Source organism: Buteo buteo, chromosome 2, assembly GCF_964188355.1.
Source record: "Buteo buteo chromosome 2, bButBut1.hap1.1, whole genome shotgun sequence".
NCBI classification, from domain to species: domain Eukaryota; kingdom Metazoa; phylum Chordata; class Aves; order Accipitriformes; family Accipitridae; genus Buteo; species Buteo buteo.
In genome coordinates, this window is record NC_134172.1 from 1182735 (window position 1) to 1202820 (window position 20086).

The 20086-nt window shown below is 41.1% G+C and overlaps 1 protein-coding gene across 12 annotated transcripts in view; it reads left to right on the top strand.

The window, feature by feature from the left end:
* MAP4 (microtubule associated protein 4) overlaps positions 1–20086 on the top strand; it is a 164217-nt gene that overhangs the window by 95646 nt on the left and 48485 nt on the right. For 9 of the 12 annotated variants that reach the window (XM_075042566.1, XM_075042574.1, XM_075042520.1 and 6 more), the window contains 9 exons: positions 706–837; positions 4234–4344; positions 4943–5071; positions 5587–5661; positions 6956–7084; positions 8858–9544; positions 10656–10799; positions 11610–11780; positions 12897–17282. In XM_075042566.1, coding sequence (XP_074898667.1) covers positions 706–837; positions 4234–4344; positions 4943–5071; positions 5587–5661; positions 6956–7084; positions 8858–9544; positions 10656–10799; positions 11610–11780; positions 12897–17282 — 5964 coding nt within the window. The remainder of the gene's footprint in view (positions 1–705; positions 838–4233; positions 4345–4942; positions 5072–5586; positions 5662–6955; positions 7085–8857; positions 9545–10655; positions 10800–11609; positions 11781–12896; positions 17283–20086) is intronic. The other 3 variants (XM_075042548.1, XM_075042616.1, XM_075042593.1) reach the window with 3 other exon arrangements.

A 20086-nucleotide genomic window follows, 5' to 3' on the forward strand; every position in this document is an offset into this window, starting at 1 on the left:
TGTGTTGATGTGTTGAAAGAACTGTCTTTATTGTAAACTGGGGGAAGATTAGGTTTAAGTGTGAAATATAAAGATATACAAATAAAGGCCTTTGAGGTATTTAGGGAAAAGTTACTCAAATAATTTGGAGTTTGTCTTCCTAGTAAAATAGAGAGCAAAACCATCCTGTGGGTACTGTGTGTCTGTGGTGGTACTAGCATTTTTGTAAATATGGTCAGATTCAGCGCATACAAGTCGATGCTTAAGCAGGAGAGGAAGGGGCTTTGGTTTCCCCTCCTCCCCACTGTGACCTGATGAGCAGGTTGTGTTTGGCATTTCTGTATTGACAGACTCGAAAGCTTTGCTCAGCCTCAAGTTCAGGGTCTCAGGGTTGTTCTAGCTCTTATGTTAATGAAAAATCTCCCTGAAGATGAGAGTGAGGAGCTAGCGTGAATTGTCCAACATTTGAAAATGGGGCAGCACTTCGATGTGTGAGTCCATTCTCCATCTTACATGTGTATCAAGAAGCAGAAATTCCCATTGTTCTGTTTCTTAAATTTGGAGAGTTGGGTCAAAGCAGTAAAAAATGAATATTCATGGTCTCTGGCTTGGCTAACAGTTCATGTTATCTGTTGGCCTCTGAATGTCATATCATGCAGTAATCTTATCTTAAATATTTTAGCTTAATCTTTCTCTTTTGACTGTCATTTTCTTCTCTAATTTCAGTATTCCCAGGAGAAATCATGGATGAAAAGCTGTCTTACAAAGAATTTCTCGATCGTAATGACTCCTGGACGATGGATGATGGAGACCTGTGCTTTGAATCACAGCCCATATTCAAACCCATGGAGATGGCTGGTACGACTGTATTATTCTTAAAACTCTAGCATCAGTTATTTTATCAGCCGAGTAACCTGACAGAGTCCTAGCCTCTATCCCTAAGGGTGGTTTTGTCCTCTTGCCTTGTACTCACGCCTGTGTTCTTTAGGATGTGTTGCTCTGTTTTCCTAAAACGTGTAACATCTTGACACCAGAGTTAACTTAGCACATCAAGCCCCTAACTTGCCCTAGAGCATAGTCTAGCTGGTTAAAAATGGAGTTGCTAGTCCAGTGTGTTAGAGTGTGAGGGAAGCAGGTTTCCCCCTGACTCGGCTCACATGGCCATAGCAGTTTTTGGTTGACTCCCACAGTTTAACCGCTCTCGAGTACTGTGGCTTTCAGTGCAAACCTCGCCAAAATTGTTGACAGCTGAAAGCCAGTCTTGCTTCGCTCTCAGAAATCCCAGTTCCAGCTGTCACGTAGCTGCGTCTGCAATGCAGGTCGGTCTGTTCCAGAGGCAGCCTGTGTAGCTGCTGACTCTCTTGAAAATTAAATGAACTTTGTATAACTTGTCCCTGCAAAAAAGATACCCTTTCACCCAACAACTTTCACTCAATTTTCTCTCATTTTTGAGAAAGCTTATGGGAAATTACTTACTAGCTCTTGGAGGGTATTAGAAATGTATGTGCTGCCCAGATTATAACAGGAATAAACCTGGGAAAGATACTGGCTGAAACAGGATGAAATTTTTTTATATATATTTTTTTGAGCACCGTAGATGTGCTTGCTAAATTACTATCTTGCTATCTGAATCTCATCTTTACTAAGAGATTCAGTGAAGAAATTATGTATTGTTACAAGGGCAAGAAATGATTCATGGAACAACTGGAACAAAAGAGCCACTAGTTTCTAAAACCCAGTTGTTGGGTTTTTCCCTCCCATTGCTTTGTTAGATGAAAGAATGGGATGTTGATGTAGTTATGCTTAATAGCCACATGACAAACTTGTTGATTAAGAGCAGTTTACATACCTAGCCCATCACCCAGTATTCTTTTGGCCTGAATAATGTGCATCTGTGGGGTTATCTATTGCATGAAACCACTTTTCCTTAGGTTTCACGTCCTTAGAGTATCTTGCACATCTGTACATGCATAAAGTACCCTGTATACTTCAATGTGAAAGTATTACTCCATATTGCTCTTCCTGGTACTGCATAAACAAGAGATTCTGCTTAGAGGTTAGTCGATTCCCATAACTGAGCAGAGGGATCAGAGAGGATAGACAAGCTTTAAGGACTTGTCAGCAGGAGGAGAAAAATATGAACAGCAGACTCATAAAAGTCTATGGTTTTATTAAATATATTTATGCACACTCTTTGGAAAACAATAGGATGATTTCCCTCCCAAGGAGAGAATTCTCTGGTCAGTGGTGTAACAGGTCTCCTGACCAGCATTGTTGTAATTGCTCATTCCTTGGTGAGGAACATGGGAAATGCCAGCTCTGCCACTTCTGTGAGCAGCTGGAAGAGTGCATTTCAGTCTGCTCTGGACTTTTCTGTTATATATTACAAACACTGCCTTGGGAACTGGCAGTGGGACTCAACCCAACAGAAGTAAAAGTTATGAGCAAAAGCATACATATGTATTTTACGCACTACCTGTAATAAAAAGACTTGTTTTAAAAATGTTATTGTAATGTAGAATGAATAAAACTTAAACATCATCTAATTGCTTGCAAGCTTTGAAAGTGCTGCAAGGCCCTTAATTACAAGTGTATAATGATTCATTACTGTAACTACAGGTAAATATCTAAATATGAAGAGTTCCTATTTAAATGATCTACAGTAATACACTTTTATTAGTCCACAGTCATTGGCAAACTGGAACTATGTCACTGAACAGCAAAGGATACAAGTGTCTATAGAAGTGAGCTGAAGAGAAACTTCCATAAAAGTTTTGTCAATCTTATCTCCACCTGTTTAGAAACAATACTCTCAGATTCTTAACATTTGTCTGGCTTCCTAATATTCTAAACAAGCTGCAAATTTTGAACAAGTAGAGAATTATTTTCAGGGCTCATTTAATGCAAGAACTGATAATTTCCTGAAATGGCCATATGCCATCCATACAGTTCATCTTTACCCACCTGCCTTTCAATTTTCAGCTGCAATGTGTTTTGCTGGAAGCATCACCTTGTCATCAGCAGCGCGACATTGCTTTCCAGTCACAAAAATGCTAAAACTTGTGTAGGGCACAGGCCCACTTTGAGTCTGTGGAGGGTCTTTGGAGATGGGAAACAAAAGTTCAGCCATGACTCCTTCCACTTCTCCCGTTCCTCCCTCTGGAGCAGAGACAAGGTTTAATCTGGGTCGCCCGTTTTTGCCATGTCGTCTAACTGCTGCACAAAGAGGGGACATCAACAGCATCTCTTTTAGTTTTGAAATGAGGGGAATGCCACGTTTCCTTCCCCTTGCAGTGTCTTGCCCTTGACTGTATTACAGTACAGTGACTAACTCATGGAAGGGTCATATTTTCTTAGTTTTATTCTGTCAGTGAGGTCGTCTGTCTGCTCTCTGACTCATGGAATTTCAGTTAAGTAATCCATCTTATAAAACTCGGCATGGTGGTTCTCTCTGTCCCGTCTGGTTTGAATGCCCATGCTGATTACTTGAGGGGAAAGGAGGTGTGTGCACACAAAAAGTAAAACTTGCAGAAAAGGAATTTTCTATTGCTGAATCCTCAGCTGCTGGAGTACCATCTTTTGCAGATGACATCGATATATCCACTTAAAGCATGGACCAAAAGCAGAATAAAGCTAATGTGTGTTAGACCAACCAAAGCTGACACTAGACAACTTGCAAGCATGGTCTAAAGATCCTGACAGCCTCACCAGTGAGTCTGGTCTGGAACTAAGGGTGAAGGCTCTTCATCTGCCTGGGACACTGGGAAATGTGTTGTTTTCCCCTCTGGCTTGTAACTTGGTTAAAAAAACTGACCATCAGTCAGTTTATACTGGTGTACTGTTGTTGGGGAGGAGAGCATGTAGCTTATGCAGGCTTTCCTTGGTCTGCTGTCGAGTTAACTGCTGCGGAGCTCAGCCATTGTTCCTGACTCAGGTTAGCTGTATGTGTCCATCAGGTTGGAAACAGATGCTTCCTCCTAGAGAGGAGGAGATGGGTTCTCCATGCAACAGTCGTAATCTAAACTTCAGTCAGTTTTCCCTAGGAAGCAGTCTGAACAACTGTGTTTTACTGTTGGGCATAAATTTAAATTATGAAGGTGTTTGCCCCTGGTAAATAATCTTTAAAGCAGTTTTTCCTTGGAAGTCCAGTTGTGGTGTCAGGTGCATCTTCATCTTGTTTTTTAAATAATCTTACTCTGCACCATGTCTTCCCCCTGTGTGGTGACACTGGCCTCGTTCCTTGTCTCCTGCTAGACCCCTTCAGCATGCACAGAGGGGAGAATCTGCCTGATTTATCATTTCCTACTGACATGCAGAATGTGCCGCTGTTCACGGACCATGCTGATGCTTCCAGAGACATCCATGGTGAGTTGCTTCTCGGCATTTGTCCTGATAGTCAGATTTTGGTGTTTTCTCTGTTGACTTTCATGTACTGAAAATTATTAAGCTGATAAGTTCACAGACTATATGATCACTTTTTTTTTTTTTTGCCTAAAACCATTCCAATAGCTACTTCCAGGAAGGGTTTTTTTTGAAGTGTATTTAGGCAGAAGGAAATAGGACAACTAGACAAGTTGAGTTAAAGCAGGCATTACTGATGGCTCTTGTATTCATGGCTAGAAACGTGTGAACTTTTTCCATGAAGTGGTCTTCAGGTTTTGACCTATTGGAGTTTAAGCGGTTATTAATAAGAATTCATAGGAGCAGAAGCAGAAAGCAAAAGGAAATAGTTTGCCTGTGCTTACTGTCTTATACCTTGTTAAAAAAATTAGATGTGCATACACAATTTACAATGCCGTTTGTAAAGGTGAGCTGATTGAGAGAGTTGCTTACAAACTCTATCTAAGCTGCTTGTGAGCAGAACAGAATAGTTTATTTTCCAAGAGTTGTATAGACTTTAAATTTTTGGGGGGAGTCATTGGGGCTAGCATGGTGATTAACAAACAGCCTTTTACTTCATCAGCACCACGTGGATCTATGATGGTACCTGAACAACCTTTCCTGGGGCCCCTGTATTCTCCTGCAGAGGCTCTAGACCCATCAGCCTTCATTGGCCTGGATTCAACTGCAGAATTTCTGCAAGACAAAACAGGTAAGAAACAGATGTTTTGCTGTTACTGTCTGTCTTGCTAGCTGGGTTTGAAGGGTATGCAGCTGGAAAATCTTTGTTTCCTAGTCCTAAAGAATCTTGGTGGGGGAGTTGATACATAAAATTAGTCAAGGTTAGAAAGTATTGTGTTGGCAATGACAGTTCTTGGTTCAGTGTGAATGTTCTGAAGATGTTAGATCACAGAATGGCCTCTGGAGATCATCTTGTTCAACCCCCCCTGCTCAAGCAGTGCCACCGAGAGCCAGTTGCCCAAAAGAATTGAGCAAAGAACCTGCTCTGTTGGGTCCTGGGGTCAGTGCTGTTGTATAACTATTCTCTGATGCAAGCTTTCACTAGCAGTAGTCACAGAAGAACATGATGTTCTGGTACCATTCTTAAAGGGAACTGAGAAGTTACCTGAGAATGAACTCACAAAACAGCAGAGTCAATACCTTCAACTGAAAAAATAGAGCAGTGTTAGTGTCAGTGGCAGGACTAAATGTGTTTGTTTTCCATAGTGCCTGAAGAACATTGGATGGGAGTTCAGCATGATGTGATGGGACCAGATGCCTCTTTCTTTGTGGAGCCACCAGGTAAAAATAGTTTCGACTTGATCTGCAGGAACTGTCTAGAGAGGGTTTCTGAACAGCAGAACCAGAGCTTTTCTGTTAGTCTGCCTTTTCAAGAAACATAAGGCTGTAAAGAAGTGAAGTGGGATCTGACCAAGAACAACACTGTTTCTGGTTCTCAAATCAATTTACAATAGAAACGCATGTTTTAGAGAAATGTTACTTGACACGCATTTTCTGGTTTAGTGCTGTAACGGGTGGGGAGAACCCTGCATTTTATAGATTGTTTACTTCTAATTTAGGGTAACAAATTTAGTATATGCAGTTCCAAGCCCAACTGTCAGTAGAATTAGTGGCATGCCCTTTTGGGGGCATATCGTGTAGCAGGGTTTTACCCCACTGAAACCATGACCTTTTCATGGGTTTTGGGGAATTAAGTTAGCAGATGTAGACGTGTGCAAAAAAAATATGTTCAGCAGCAAGCTGTGTGGATTCCAGACTGTGTCTCCATTCTGTGCGTCTCCATTACAGTGAAGGTACTTGAATTTTCAGTTGGGATGTGTGTTCAAGCATTACTTGACACTAAAATAATAAATAGGGTGAACAAAAATTTACTCTTGGAAAGAAACTCTAAAACTGGAATTTTACTGCTGTCAAGGATTCTAGTCTTTGTAGACACGAAGTCAGAGCACTCATGTTTACTGCTTCTAAGGGTTGGTGCAGCTGAGGGCGCCAACAAACATAATTTTGGCTCATGCATAATCAACAGAATTTTAAACTAAATTCTAATTGCAAACCTGTGTATTCTGTCCAATAATCTTTAGATTCTGGTTACAGTTAAATCTTTGAAACTCCATTGAGACATAATTCCATTGCAGTTGTATATATATTACTATATTTGATCCATAATGGGATCTCTATTGCTGATTTTGGCGAATAAGCTAAGAGGAGAGTAGTTTAACACTGGTCCTATGTAGAAAGTGTTTCTGGAGCTGTTGGCTCTGCCAAGGGCTCAGGGTAGAACTGGATTGCTTTGTAACTGAACGTTCCTAAACTTTGTCACAGCAGTTGCTTCTCTCAAGATACAAGTGTTTTCCCAAGTATTGCACAAACTAATTTTCTGAAAATTGACAATAAAAACTGGTTCTGTTTTGGTCTGATCCGACTGGGACGCTGAAGTGGGGGAAGCTTACTCATCAGGGCTGCTGCTACAGGCAGCACCTTGAGAGGGTGATTCACATCCTGGCAACTCCAGAATAGAAAGCTGTTTGCTAAGATCTTTCTGAGTGCTTAATCAAGCTTGGTTTTGTATGCCCAGTGCCCCCCACAGTGACTGAAGCAATAAAGCTGAATTTGCCGGAAAGCCCTGCAGCAGTGGCTCCTGGTTTTGTTCCTACTGCAGTAACAGCATCCCCAGGAGGGGCTGAAGCTACTGATGGACCAAAAGGTAAAGTTGCCCTGGTCTAAAGGTTGGTGCAGGGTTTAGGCCTGTCATGAGCAAGCCGTAATCATGGAAAGACATGGGATTCCCTCTTCTGAAGGAAACACAGCAAGATATTAACAAATTCCATTGTGACTAAAGGTTTATGATACCTGAATTGCGTTGGTGAGAAATAGCAAGACTATTTGACTTTCCAACTCTTGTGTCACGGTCCAGTAACTGATTTAATGATTCTTTTCTTTCTCAGAATTTTAGCTCCAGAAAAATGTTAAGGTGTGTTAAGAACATGGTTATACCATGAGTCTGATGCTATATAGAAATAACTTAAAAACTGTCCGTTTTAAAGACTCTCTTTAAAACAGAGTTTTTAAGGTATTTATATACAATTTATATAGAGCATCAGACTCATGGTACATTTTGCACTAGTCTTTGTCCAGTTTCTTTATGCTTTATTCCAGTACTTTCCATGATTCACCAGGGAGCATCCATACTACTTCTAATATCTATTTCTTTACTGTCTTATTATTCTGTAAAATCACAATCTTTAAATTTTATTTTGGAGAGGATCATGATATCACTTCAGGGGAAAAAAAAAAAGGCAAAACCAAATAACCAAATGAGGGTTAGTGCATAATGGATCTTTTTGGTTTGCTTCACTGGAATATTGGGTTTATCTAAATGGATCCTGAAGTGCTACTTTAAAAAGGACTTTTTCCGTTTTTCTAATTTCTTACCTTTTTCAGTTTAAGTATCTAATTTAAGTTGGGGAGGATTTTTTTAGATGTGACTCCAACAAACAGTAGAAATTTTACTTTTTTTTAACATCTACTCAGCAGTATATCCGAGATGTTCAGGTCACTGTGCTGCATTACACAGAGTATGGGCAGTGCTTGGGGCTGTTGAAATTAATAGTTGCAGAAGAGAAATCTAGTGCTTCTGGCTTTTGATAATTTGTAAAAAATTGCCTCTAGACAGCTGAAATGTCAAACTAAAACTGACTGAAAAAACTCCTTTAAGGGTATTTTATGAAAACACGAATTTAAATGCAGCGGCTTGATTGTACTGTGAACTGACAAATGTTATTTTGAAACTAACAGCTCAGTCTTTAGTAGATATTATGTAAAAAAATGAATGAGGCCAAGTTGGGCGTGAAAGAATAAAGGGCAGTTGGTGATTCACTGGATGGCAGTGTCTTTTGTGTCAAGAGTACCAATGCTTCTGCTCAAGTTGCAGCACCATACCACCTGTGAACAGCATAAACAATATTTAAAATGATGGGTGTATGGCTCTGGAATGTTTCAGGACTTTTTCCCCATTGTTGGAATACACAGCTGGGCTCATAAAGATGACACCAAAAGTTTCTGTGTCCTATATAAGAAAAAACCCTCATTGTGATTCCTCTATATGTTCTGTGGAATGTGTTGGTCGCAGTGGATCCAGCAGCTCTGGTCTCTTGCCAGCTATGTAGCATCAGGTAGTTTTTAAACGAAAACAGTGCATCTCTTGGCTGATGTACATTAGGAGCAGATGGATGTCTAACGCTGCAGTCAAGGATACAAAACAAGGCACATGAGGCTGCAGTAGGAAAAGCACTTGGGTGCACTGAGGAGTGTCATAAAGACTAGTACAACTTGCGTGCACTGGCGTAAACGGGGGGGAGTAAGTGATGCTGCAAGACAAGAAGACAGGGAGTGAAAGCCCTGTCTAGTCATAAAACCACACTGTCAGATATTTACATTCTGTATATTTTGTTGATTTCTGTGATCTGTGTTTCTGTAGCAGATGCAGCGTGTGTTCCTGCCTCGGATGTCATGTCTGTTTCTGCAGAAAAAGCTGGGTCCATTCTTGCAGGAGACACCAAGCCTCCTCAAGCTCTGGATGCTGGATTTGCACCTGCAGCAGAAGCCAACCCTCCTCAGGCTATGGATGTCGGGTTTGCTCCTGCCCCAGAAGCCAAGTCTCCTAATGCTATCAATGCTGCATCCACCCCAGTGGCGGATACTGGCTTCACCCCAGGAGCAGATGCTATGTCCCATTACACGATGGATTTGGAGTTTGCCCCAGCAGAAGATGCAGGGTTTTCCCCAGCAGCAGATGTAGAATCTCACCATGCTATGGATTTGACGTTTGCCCCAGCAGCAGATGTGGAATCTCACCATGCTATGGATTTGGCATTTGCCCCAGCAGCAGATGTGGAATCTCATCATGGTATGGATTCTGAGTTTGCACCAGCAGCAGATGCAGAGTTTGCCTCTGCAGCAGTCGTCAACCATCATCATGCTATGGATTCTGGGTTTACTCCTGTAGCAGAAGCCAAGCCTCTTCCTGCCATGGATTCTGGGTTTGCCTCTGCAGAGGCTAAGTCTGTCTCTGCAGCTGACACCAAGATTGCTGCATCTGAAGAGCTGATGACATCCAAGTCTTCTCTTGAGCAAGACAAGTCACCCTCCGACAAGCCTCCCGCAGGTGAGCGTGTATGCCTGAAAGCTTCATTCAGGCTTGAAATAGCACGGCAAGTGGTGTGAGAAGGCCACTGTAAGTTGGCATAGCACTAGCAGCAACACTCCTGGTAGCACATAGTGATGGCTACACAGATGCACAATTATTGTAAGACTGTCAAATAAAAAGCATGTTTTTTTAGTAGCTACGATTATGCTATGCCTTGCACAAAACATCTTAAGTAGAGCTCAGTTCTGCTGTCAAGATACAGACAGAGGAAGTGCTTCATGAAATGTTTTTGGTTATAAAATATAAAACTAGAGTATCTTAATGGCTTTTTTGGTGTTTGGTTTTTGGGTTTGGGTTTTTTTTTTGACTTGGCATGCTTAGCAGTGATATATGTTTTTTACAACAGCCATAAAGACATTTTAGTTCATCCCTGTTAGTACTTATTTTTGTATCACTATCATCCTCAGCTTATACTGAAATCTACACAGATCCTGTAAGACACAATGTTTTCAAAGATACTTATCTTGAAAACGGTTTCTGAGTAGAGTCTTAGGCTTCGTTGATAATTTTGTGACATTTCCTTGGAATGACTATAGGCGTTGAAGTGGCGAGGCAGGCATTTTCGTTTTTTCCATGTGGTGGACAATAGATTTGCTGTGCTGCATAGACTTCCCAAAGGACACTATGCTTTTGGAGGGAAAATTACTGTCAAAATAGAGCAAATAGTACTGGGCAGAGGCAGCATATGTGGATTGATTGCAGAACGAGTTGGAGTAAGATATTTTCTTTCTTGCCTTGTAATACTCTTTGGTTTAATGATGGGAATAAATTTCAAGACAGAGAAGTTTTAACCCAAAAATCCCTACTAAAATTTAGTTACTACTAAAATGTAGTAACTGAGAGGCAATAATACAGGAAGGATATGCTTTAGCAAAACACTTAGGCTTTCAGGAGGGGAAAGCTGGTAGAAATTGATCCTAAAAAGCAAATTATCATTGTTTTGAAAGTGAGAAAAACCTTTAGCTTCTTGTGAAAGATAAGAATTAGGTGAGGAAATGATTTTTATCTTGCTTAATCTGATCTAAATTAAAAATAATATGAATTTTTATTCTTTACATTCCATTTGCAGAAGCAACTGCAAATGTGGAACAAGAATCAAAAGTCCCAGAAGCTTGCGTTGATCTTTTAGAGAAAGCTAAAGACAGCAGACCACCTCCCAGCCACCATGAAGAGCATCTTCCTGAACAGACAAACCATCTTTCAGAACCTGCAGGTGAGAACTGCAAACCACATTATAAAACTGGAGCCAGCACTTTGCTGTCAGGAAATTCTGCCCCACCACCTAAGTTCTTTCTCAGAGACACTGTTCTTCTCCTTATCAAGGAAAAAGCAACAAACGTTTAATTTCAAGAAGGTTATTAGTGTGTGCTAACACAGGGACTGTTATAAATAGGTGGTAGGCTTAACATTTGAAATTACCATCATATAACTTGTCTTTTTCTTCCTCATCCCTAGTTGTTGTACCAATGTCTGTCATATTTTTTTATTTCTATTCAAAATTTAAATAAAATTAATTACATAGAGAACCATTCTCCAATGTAATTATGTCTTACAAATTAAAACTTGTTATAATTATGTGTAGCTAGGAATTTTGTAGTGTCTGCATGAATATATTCTAAGGTATCTATGAATACTAGATGATTAGCATTAGATAGGGACTCCAAACTGATAATGGAGTATATTCTGGATTTGAATTCTAGTGGGAAGCAAGTACAGTCTGCATTTGGTTGATTACAAAGAGGAAAAAACAAACCCCAAACAAACCCTTACCCTGTGCTTAAGCCCCAAGACAGTCTTTGCTTCATGTTTTGCCTCCACCTTGGTATGTCCGCCAAAATATAAAATTGCTGCTTAAAATGGGATTGTGAGGAGATAATACATGGTAGACTACCATATCTTATAAACTTAATTCCTATTAAAAATAAAATAAAACCTATACTCTTTCCAAGGGCTTGCTTTTAAACTGCAGGTTGCCTGCCTTCCTAAGAACTGAAGCATTCTGTTCGTGTTTTTCGTATTTCAGTTCCAGTAGAAGTAAAAGAAGCCGTTGCACTAGGAAATAAAGATATCCTTCCAGAAAAATCTGTTACTACTGTGGATGTTACTGTTACAGAGAAAGAAAAGGAGGAGGCTGAACACAACCATGTCCAACATGCAGACCCTCAGCAAGAAAAAACCCTGCAAGAGCCCACAGGTAGAATATAAATAATAATTCAATTTTAGAATGGAAATATCCTCTGTGAACTATTCACCTTTTCCTACTGACTGTGTTGCCACTTGAGCAAGCAGAAATCTTTTTTTGCACCAAGCAGCTGTGTGGTTCTTTGAATTCATCAGTGATTCTGCTTGCACTTTGCCTCTAATCCCTGCCCTCTTAAATGTTCTTTTCCCCTCCACGTTCACCAGACTAAAAACCCCAATATGGGTGCTACTAGTACTTTATCACTGGGACTGGCTTGTATCTTTTCCGCTGTAGAATTTAAAAGCTCACCATCTTTTTGCTATTACCACTAGCTTTTTATTTTGGTATTAAAAAGGACCATTAATTCTTATTACAATATTCCTAGTGAAGACCTCCTTCCAAATTGAGTTTTGTAATTACCAAAGGGAAATGTAATTTTTTTCCTGCTCCACTAACCCAGCCTCTCCAATGAGCTGTTATTGCTTACACTTGTGACTGGAGGCTGCTTTGTGGGCCAGGGCTAAGTGACAAACGACTGATGCTCTCTTTAAAATCAGTAGCTTGTAGCTAAGGAAACCTTGTGCTGCCTATAATGGAGTACAGCAAATGACTTCTGTTACGGAAGTTCTGCCTTCCGCTGCTTCCACCGTGGGTGCTGGGGGAAACTTAGCTCTTTCACTCCCCCTTCTCTATCCCCTAGTCTCATCTTTCCACTAAACCTCTATTTTCACATTTTGGAAGGATGCCAGCTAGACACATAAAAAGTGTATCTGTTATCTTGTCTTGCTAAGACAAAGTGGATCCTTAATGCATTTTTAAAAAGCGATAGCATGTCCTTACAAGAACTGTTGCTTTTTGGTGGGGTAAGAGCATGTATCAGGAATTATGTATTTTTAAATAGCATTGACGTATTTATCGATAGTAGTTTAAATAGGTTTTGCGTGTAAATGTCTATCCCAGCCCTTTTGAGGTGGCTTTAGAATTAGTGTGGTATCAGTGCTGGAAAATTCTGCATATATGACTGTATGGACTATTTTAGATGGCTAAAATCACATATATAGTATATTTATTAATTTTTTTTAAAGCAAATAGTTGCTTCGATGTTTGAGCAGGCTTCCTGTATTCCAGGTCTACCTACTGCACAAATCAGGCAAGCTAACAAATCAAGTGAACGCAGGTTTGGCAGAGCAAAACCTGCACCAGTGCCTATTACAGATGTACCAGAGGAACGTCTAATAGGTCTCACACAACAGAAGAGTACTGACCCAAAAGTAGACCCCTGTTCTATAGTGGAACTTGGATGTGTTGCTGGAACATCCCCTCGCACTAGGGTTTCACATAAAAAGGCAACTGAGCAGCCAGCCAATGTGCTGTCGGAGTTTGTGGAGAGCTGCAGAGATGTACCAAGGGAGAGCTGGGATTTGGAAAGTTCCCTGGCCATTGTGAAAAAAAAGAAGAAGAAACCAAAACAAAAGAGAAATCAGCTGCCAAGAACAATGGACTTCTGGGATGAAAATGTAACAGTCTCAAAAGCTCCTAGAAATTCTCCATTTGCTGTTGAATTGCAAAAACCAGATGTCTCTCCTGTAATGCCTGCTGAAGCTTGCAAAAAGCAGTCAATTGCCTCAGGAAGCAGAGTTTCAGATATGCCAGAGGATGCTAAAATAATAACTGGAAGTCGTATCTTGGATGAGCAAAATGCCTTCTCAGTGCCAGCACCAGGACAGCGGGCCCAAAATCCCAGCATGCCGTTAGAGTCTGTGTTAGATGCAAAAACCAAGGATGTCATGAAAACAGATGAAATGAGAGGTGACAGTTCGATGTTGCAATCTAAAGGCAAAAGAAAAGAGGTTCCTTCGGAGCAGGTAGGCAAGACTAAGGTGAGAGAATCTGTTTCAGCAGAGGGGCCAACCAAGCCTGTGGAAAGAGATTTTCTTGATAAAAATGAGAAGAGGGAGTATAAGGAGTCAAAATGTGCTGACCTGATGGCATCTCTTTCAGAAGCGATCAATCTAAGCAAAGTAGAAACTTCTTTACAGACCAAACCTTCAGAATTACTCCTTTCTGATAACGGTAAGGAGGCTAAATGCACATCTGCCAGGCGTGAAGCATTCAGTGACACTGTCCATCATGAGCTTCAGGCTTCCAGTGGGTCACTAGAAGCAGCAGCAAAGAAAAGAGGTAGTTGTGAAAAAGGCAAAGGGGTTGAAAATGAATCCTTCAAACAGCCTGCTTTTCTAGAGGCTGCGGCCCTGTCGGACAAGCTTCCTAATGAACCAAAGGCAGCTGATGAAACTAAAACAGTGTCCTCTGATAAGTGCATGGCTATTGACTTTAGTACTTCAGAAGGAGTATTGAAGACCCCAACAGATACTACTAAAATGCCTGTTAAACCATTAGTTTTACCAAAACATGAGGAAGATACTGCTTTGCAAAACAGAAAGGCTGACAGTTTTTCAGAGCAGCCATTTCTTCTGTCGGCTAAGTCTGATGCAACCAAACAACCCACCTCTGCTGAAGCAGTGGACAGAATGATGGTAGCAGATTCCCCTGATAAAAACAAAGGGAAAGCATTTATTGCATTAGAGCAGCAGACTGGAAAAGATCCCAGTATTGCACATGGGATGGACAGACCTAAAAAAAAGCGTGGTGAAGGGAAAGTAAGAAAAATCAAAAGCTTCTCTGAGCAGATGATGCTTTCAGAGGATGTAAGCAAACTTACTGATGGAGTGAGGATGGACGAGACCATAAAAGAAACAACTTACCCTGATAAAGGCAGAGGTTTTACTGCTAGAGGACATCCATCAGTAAGCATTACACATGCTTATCATGCAGACAAGCCAAAAAAAAGAGGTAGTGATGGAAGAAGTAAAAAAGGTGAAAGAAGTTTTTTCCAGCAGCCTTTTCTTGAGAACAAGACGGACCTAAGTAGTTTTCCTGACATAACTGATAAAACTAAGGAAGTTAGTGTTAGTGATAAAGGCAGAGAGAGGGGCTGTATTGCTGCTGAGTGTTTTAAGGAGAATAAATCAGATGTAACTAAAATGCAAAGGCCAATTGAGCTGGTAACAGAGGAGCCTAAGCAAAATATTGGAAAAAATAAAATAGCTGATTTGGGTGCTTTAGACCAACCGTTCCTGTTGGAGAGTAGGAGGGAGGAAGGAAGGCATCTTTCTATGGCTGACACGATCAGCAAAACAGAAGAGGTAAATCTGACTGATAAAGGCAGAGAGGCTGGAATTACTTCTTCAGGTGAATCAGTTGTGATAAATTCTGATGCAACACTGGTGGCAGACAAACCTAGGAAGAGGTGTAGTGATGGGAAAAGAAAAAAACCTGAAAAAAATCCTTTGGGCCAAGCAGCTGTCCTGGATGCTGGGGTGGAAACAAGCAGTATTCCAAGCAAAGAGAAGGTGGCTGGAAGCACAAAAGAAATTACCTTTGATAAAGACAAGGAGTCTGGTTTTGAAAGAGAGCTTTTGCTGGAGAATCTGACCAGTATAACCAAAGAGGTGCTGGAAAAGCCTGAAACACGGGGAGGCAATAGAATAAGTTTCTCTAATCAGCCAGTTCTTTCAGGTCATAAAATAGAGACATCAGAGCCAGAAATACTCAACACTAAAGAAACTTGGCCCATGAATAAAGGTAAGGAACTGGATACATCCGAGCCTCCCCCAGAGCACAGGACAGATGCAGCTGTGGCACACAGTCCAACCAAGGAACTAGTGGTGGACAAGCCTAAGAAAAAAAGTAGAGATGTGAAAGGCAAAAAGGCTGAAAATAGTCTTGTGCACTCTGTTGTACTGGGACCAGGTAACATCCCTGCAGTAGGTGAAGAGGTGGGATATATTAAACAAACTCAGCCTTTTGATAAAGGCGAAGAGACTAATTCCAGTACTTTAGCGAGTCTGCTAGATGACCCAACTGATACTACTAAAGTACAGGCTCCTGCTGTACCTCTGGAGCCAGAAAAATCACACACAAGTAGTAAAGAGAAATGCAAAAAGATGGAGGCTAACTTGCAGCAGCCATTTCTTCTGGAGCATAAAGCAGGTGCAGAGATGTTTCCACCTCATGACATGGAGATAACTGACAAGCCTGAAGCAGAAGGTCCCAGTCCTTGCAGCAGGGGGGGTGGACTTCCTATCATAGAGCATGCAGCAGTGGCAGATCGCACTCTGGCCACAGTTACTGATAGATCTAAAAAGAGGGATTATGATGGAAGTAGAAAAAAGGCTAAAAATGCTTCTGAGCAGCCTGTTTTTCTAGAGACAAAACCAAACAGGAGTGAAGTGCAGCCTCCCATGGGATCTGAGGTGGAATATGGAATGGAAGGCATGGATTTTGTAGATGAAAACAGAAATGTTAAGAACTTTCCCGTTGGCGCTCAAATGCTTTGGAATAATAAAGGAAGTGACTTCAAATCCTTTGCTCAGACTGCAGTAACTGGCCATGGTAACACTGGCAATGTTTCTCCTGGCTTCCCAAAGCAGACAGATGAGGGTGCAAGAAGTAAGGGGCTTACTCCTCCTGAAGCAGTAACAGAGAAAAGCAGCAAAGAGCCTGGATCTGGTGCTAAGGAGGAGATAGAGACACAGAAATCTTGCGAGCAACCGATCAATCTGGGACACAAAGAGCATGGAAAAGGGGTTTCAAAGGAAGATGGTAAAACCAAAGAGGCTGGTTCCGAGGATGGCAGTGAGGCAGGTAAACCACTTTATTTGGATCATTCAGTTAAACAGGACATCACATCAAAGAAGGACGAAGTTCACCTTTCTCCTGCGGCAAAGGTGGATAATAAAGAAATAAGAACCACTGATAAAAAGCACAACACTGACAGCACTTCCTCAGACCTTCCTCAGAAGGTGGCAGATTCAAAAAATAGACCAGCTCCTGTAGATGCCAAAGGGACAGAGAAACTAGAAGCAACTGTCTCTTCTGGAGAGAAGGACACTGGGTCCATTTTCCCAGAACTTCCAGCAATACCAGAGAGCAAAGCAGAAGCAGCTGTGTCGCAGGTTGTGGCAGAAGCATTGATGGAGAATAAAGCTGAAGAGGCTGAGCTGGATGGAGGCAAGAAGAGTGAGCAGAGCTCACTGAAGTGCCCAGGCAGTTTGGACAATAAAGCATCTGAAGCAGAGGCTGCTGGTTTAAATCTGACAGCTGCCCAAACAACCAAAATAAGTACTAAAGATGATAATAAAGGTCATCCTCGGCTTGCAGAAGAGGATGCTGCTCACGGTGGGGAAACTCACCTGAAGGATGCTCCAGCATTGAAGTCTGAAGTAGATAAACCTCAAGACACAACTAAAGAAAAAGAAGAAGAATGTGAACAAAAAGCTGTGAAGGAGGCAAAGAAAGAGAGAGTTAAAGCAGCAGAACAGGTGAAAGGCTACATGAGACCCACAAAGTCAAGAGGGGTGCCAACTCTGCCAGCCAGGTCTGCTGCTCCAGACAGAGAGAAACAAAGGCAGCTGAAACCCACTGGTATGAGCCGGCAGAGGCAAGAAAAAGGTGTGTGTTTGCAATTTGAGCTAGCAGCAGTAATCCAGACAGCTTGTGTGCAAGACCTTGCTATTTGTCAGTCCATTGGCATGAATACGTAATTGTTAATCCTATGTGGCACAAGCAAGTGTGGCATGACTGGTTTTTTGGCTGATCTTAAAAGGCTGTTAGTTCTGCTTGCCTGTCTCACAGTGCTTATTCCCAAAGTTTGAAGGATTGACAGCTTGGTCTAAGTTCCAGGACTCTTGAATATTTTTTTTTTTCATTTTTTTTTAATTAATTCAGATTTAATTTTACATATCTATATAGTAGAACATTTAAATAAACGTGCACTTTTTGGCGTTAAGTTACATTAGCTTCTTGTCATCTGAGACTGAAAGTGACCTTCATCTGCGGTGCAGCAGTGAATCATTGTGATCACTAAATAGCACTGTATGCCACTGGCGAGCAGGGAATGGAGTATTTCAGTGGTAGGAAATGTTGTCGATTGCTGTCATGTTGCAGGGTTTGGTTTTAATCCTACCTCAGGCTAACTGCAACCATCTACTTTTCCTCCTGCAGTTGGTTAATGACTTTATCTTAAGCTACCTTGAACTGCTACATCTACAAAATGTGCTTCCTTCTGGAATAATAATCTTTACTAAAGCAGAATTGTAACAAAACAATAGTGGGACTGATACAGATTTTTAAGACTTTCTCTATTGAGACTATGGATGGACTGGTAAGCATTTTGGACTGTTTACCTTGACTGTTGTCCGGGGGACAAGATCACTGTGCTCACAGGAAATGAGATTGAATTAATGTCATAGAATTTAATTAAGTTCATAGGAATTTTGAAATGGAGCATTTTGAAATGGAGAATATAGTATGGATAGAGATGAAATAAGAAATATCCTTGTACTTCTGCTCATTCTAAACCTTCCTCAGAAAGATTTGTCATCTTCTCTATGAATTGTAGTCTGCTGAGATGGGCTGGGGAAGTTTATCCCTGCCCTTAGGTGCTCTTAGTTTTTGCCTTGTCATCAGGCATGAAAGTTTGTTCCTGTTCCTATTTCTGTGGAGTTCGTTGCTGCCAGTTTGCATGATGCAGCCACTAACTTAACAAACGTAGAACTCAAGTATGCCTTAACATGCTGGTCAGGTTTTTGAAAGGTTTTGTAATTTTAATGAGTGTTGCATAACCTGAAGTAGTTCTATTTTAGTGAAAGTGGTGTTCTCTGCATGAACTTGTGCCTGCAGAAGTAATGTTCTTTGGTGCATGATGCTACAAAATAAAGGGAAAGCTAAAGGCAGCATTTTTTTATAAAAACATTTTTTTAAAGCCTTTCCATTGTCTGCTAGAAGTCTTTATTTTCCTTTGCTAACTGCTGCATTCAAGGGAGCAGAATTTTAGTAGCAGATCCATGCAAAAAAGAAAAGCTCTTCCTGAATGTTTTGCACAGGTAAAGTGTGTACAGAGTTGAACGATTCCTGGTTCAGAGTAGCACTTCAGCGTGTGAGTAAATTGGTACATACTTTGCATCTGTAAGTCGGCCTGACCTAAGTTTGCACGGGACTTCAATAATATTCAGTTGCTTTCATTCTTTCAGCACTTCATAGTTTTTTTACTTTTTTTAAGAGAAGCTCTGAATGACTGAGCTTGTTTTGTAAATGTGGGCTGACATGTTCCTACAGCAGTTTAAATCCAAATGTTGTCCGGTGCAGGGCTGCCGAGGAGCGCTGGCAGCAGACCTGGCCCCTGGCATAGCTTCGGGCAGTCTCATGGTGACCGCACAACATCTGGGCCGAGTGACAAAGCGTAAGTTGCAGTCAAGCTCTTAGCCGTGGAGGAGCAGGGAAGCAGATTTGCTTTGCCATCCAGATATGTTACTGAGGCTTGTCTCACTTTCCATCCACTGCCCAACTCGCTCATAACGAAGCAGCTGTTCAGTGAGTTGCAAAATGCCAGCAAAACCCGGACTGAATCCCTAAGTTGGCACAACTGGTGTGGAAGTGCCTTAGGCTGGATCCGAGGATGAAACAGTGAATTCTTGCATCAGGTGAAAACAAGTAAAAACCAGAAACCAGTGAAGGAAAAAGTGTAGAGATTCAGGACCATGAACATGTGTGCTTGTTTACTGGACAGAGAAGGAGCTTCCGGGATCCAGGAGATCATTATTATAGTCCAGATTTTCACTAAGCTGATGGGGCCATGGACTCTACATGCCCTCTACGTGCCTGTTCATCCCCTGTTAAGATAACAGTTGACTGCTCAAAGGTTTTATATTTTTACCTGTCAGCAGAACTTGGCCAACACTTCATCTCTATTTGTCAGACAAGACTGTGAAGCTTGTACTTTGCAACACCTCATATCCACCCATATAAGCTATTTTTCTTTCCCCTGGTGGGCAGTCAGTGATTTGCTATCAGAATAATGCATGTAGATATTTTGAAGGATCTTCTGCTAAAGTTTAGTAAATAAAATCTCTTTAACTGGGCTCCCATGTCTTACACTGTGTGTTCTAGAAGAAGAGGATGGCTTTCCTAAATGCATCAGCTCCTGTATGTACTGCTAAAATAGGTATGAGCTTTGTGATACAGTTCCGTTGGGAGTCATGGCAACTGTGATGCTGCAGATTTCTCTTACTGACGGAAGTTGTATGTATCTTTTATAAACTAGGCCTGCAAACTTCGGTAAATTTTTTTTTTCTAATTTTGACTTTGCAGCTTAAAGTTAAGAAACATTGGATGTAAGGCTGTTCTTGCAATTTGAATTTAATCCCTTATCCATCTTTTGGATGTATTTCAGCGTCTCATTTTTGTTGTTGCCATTG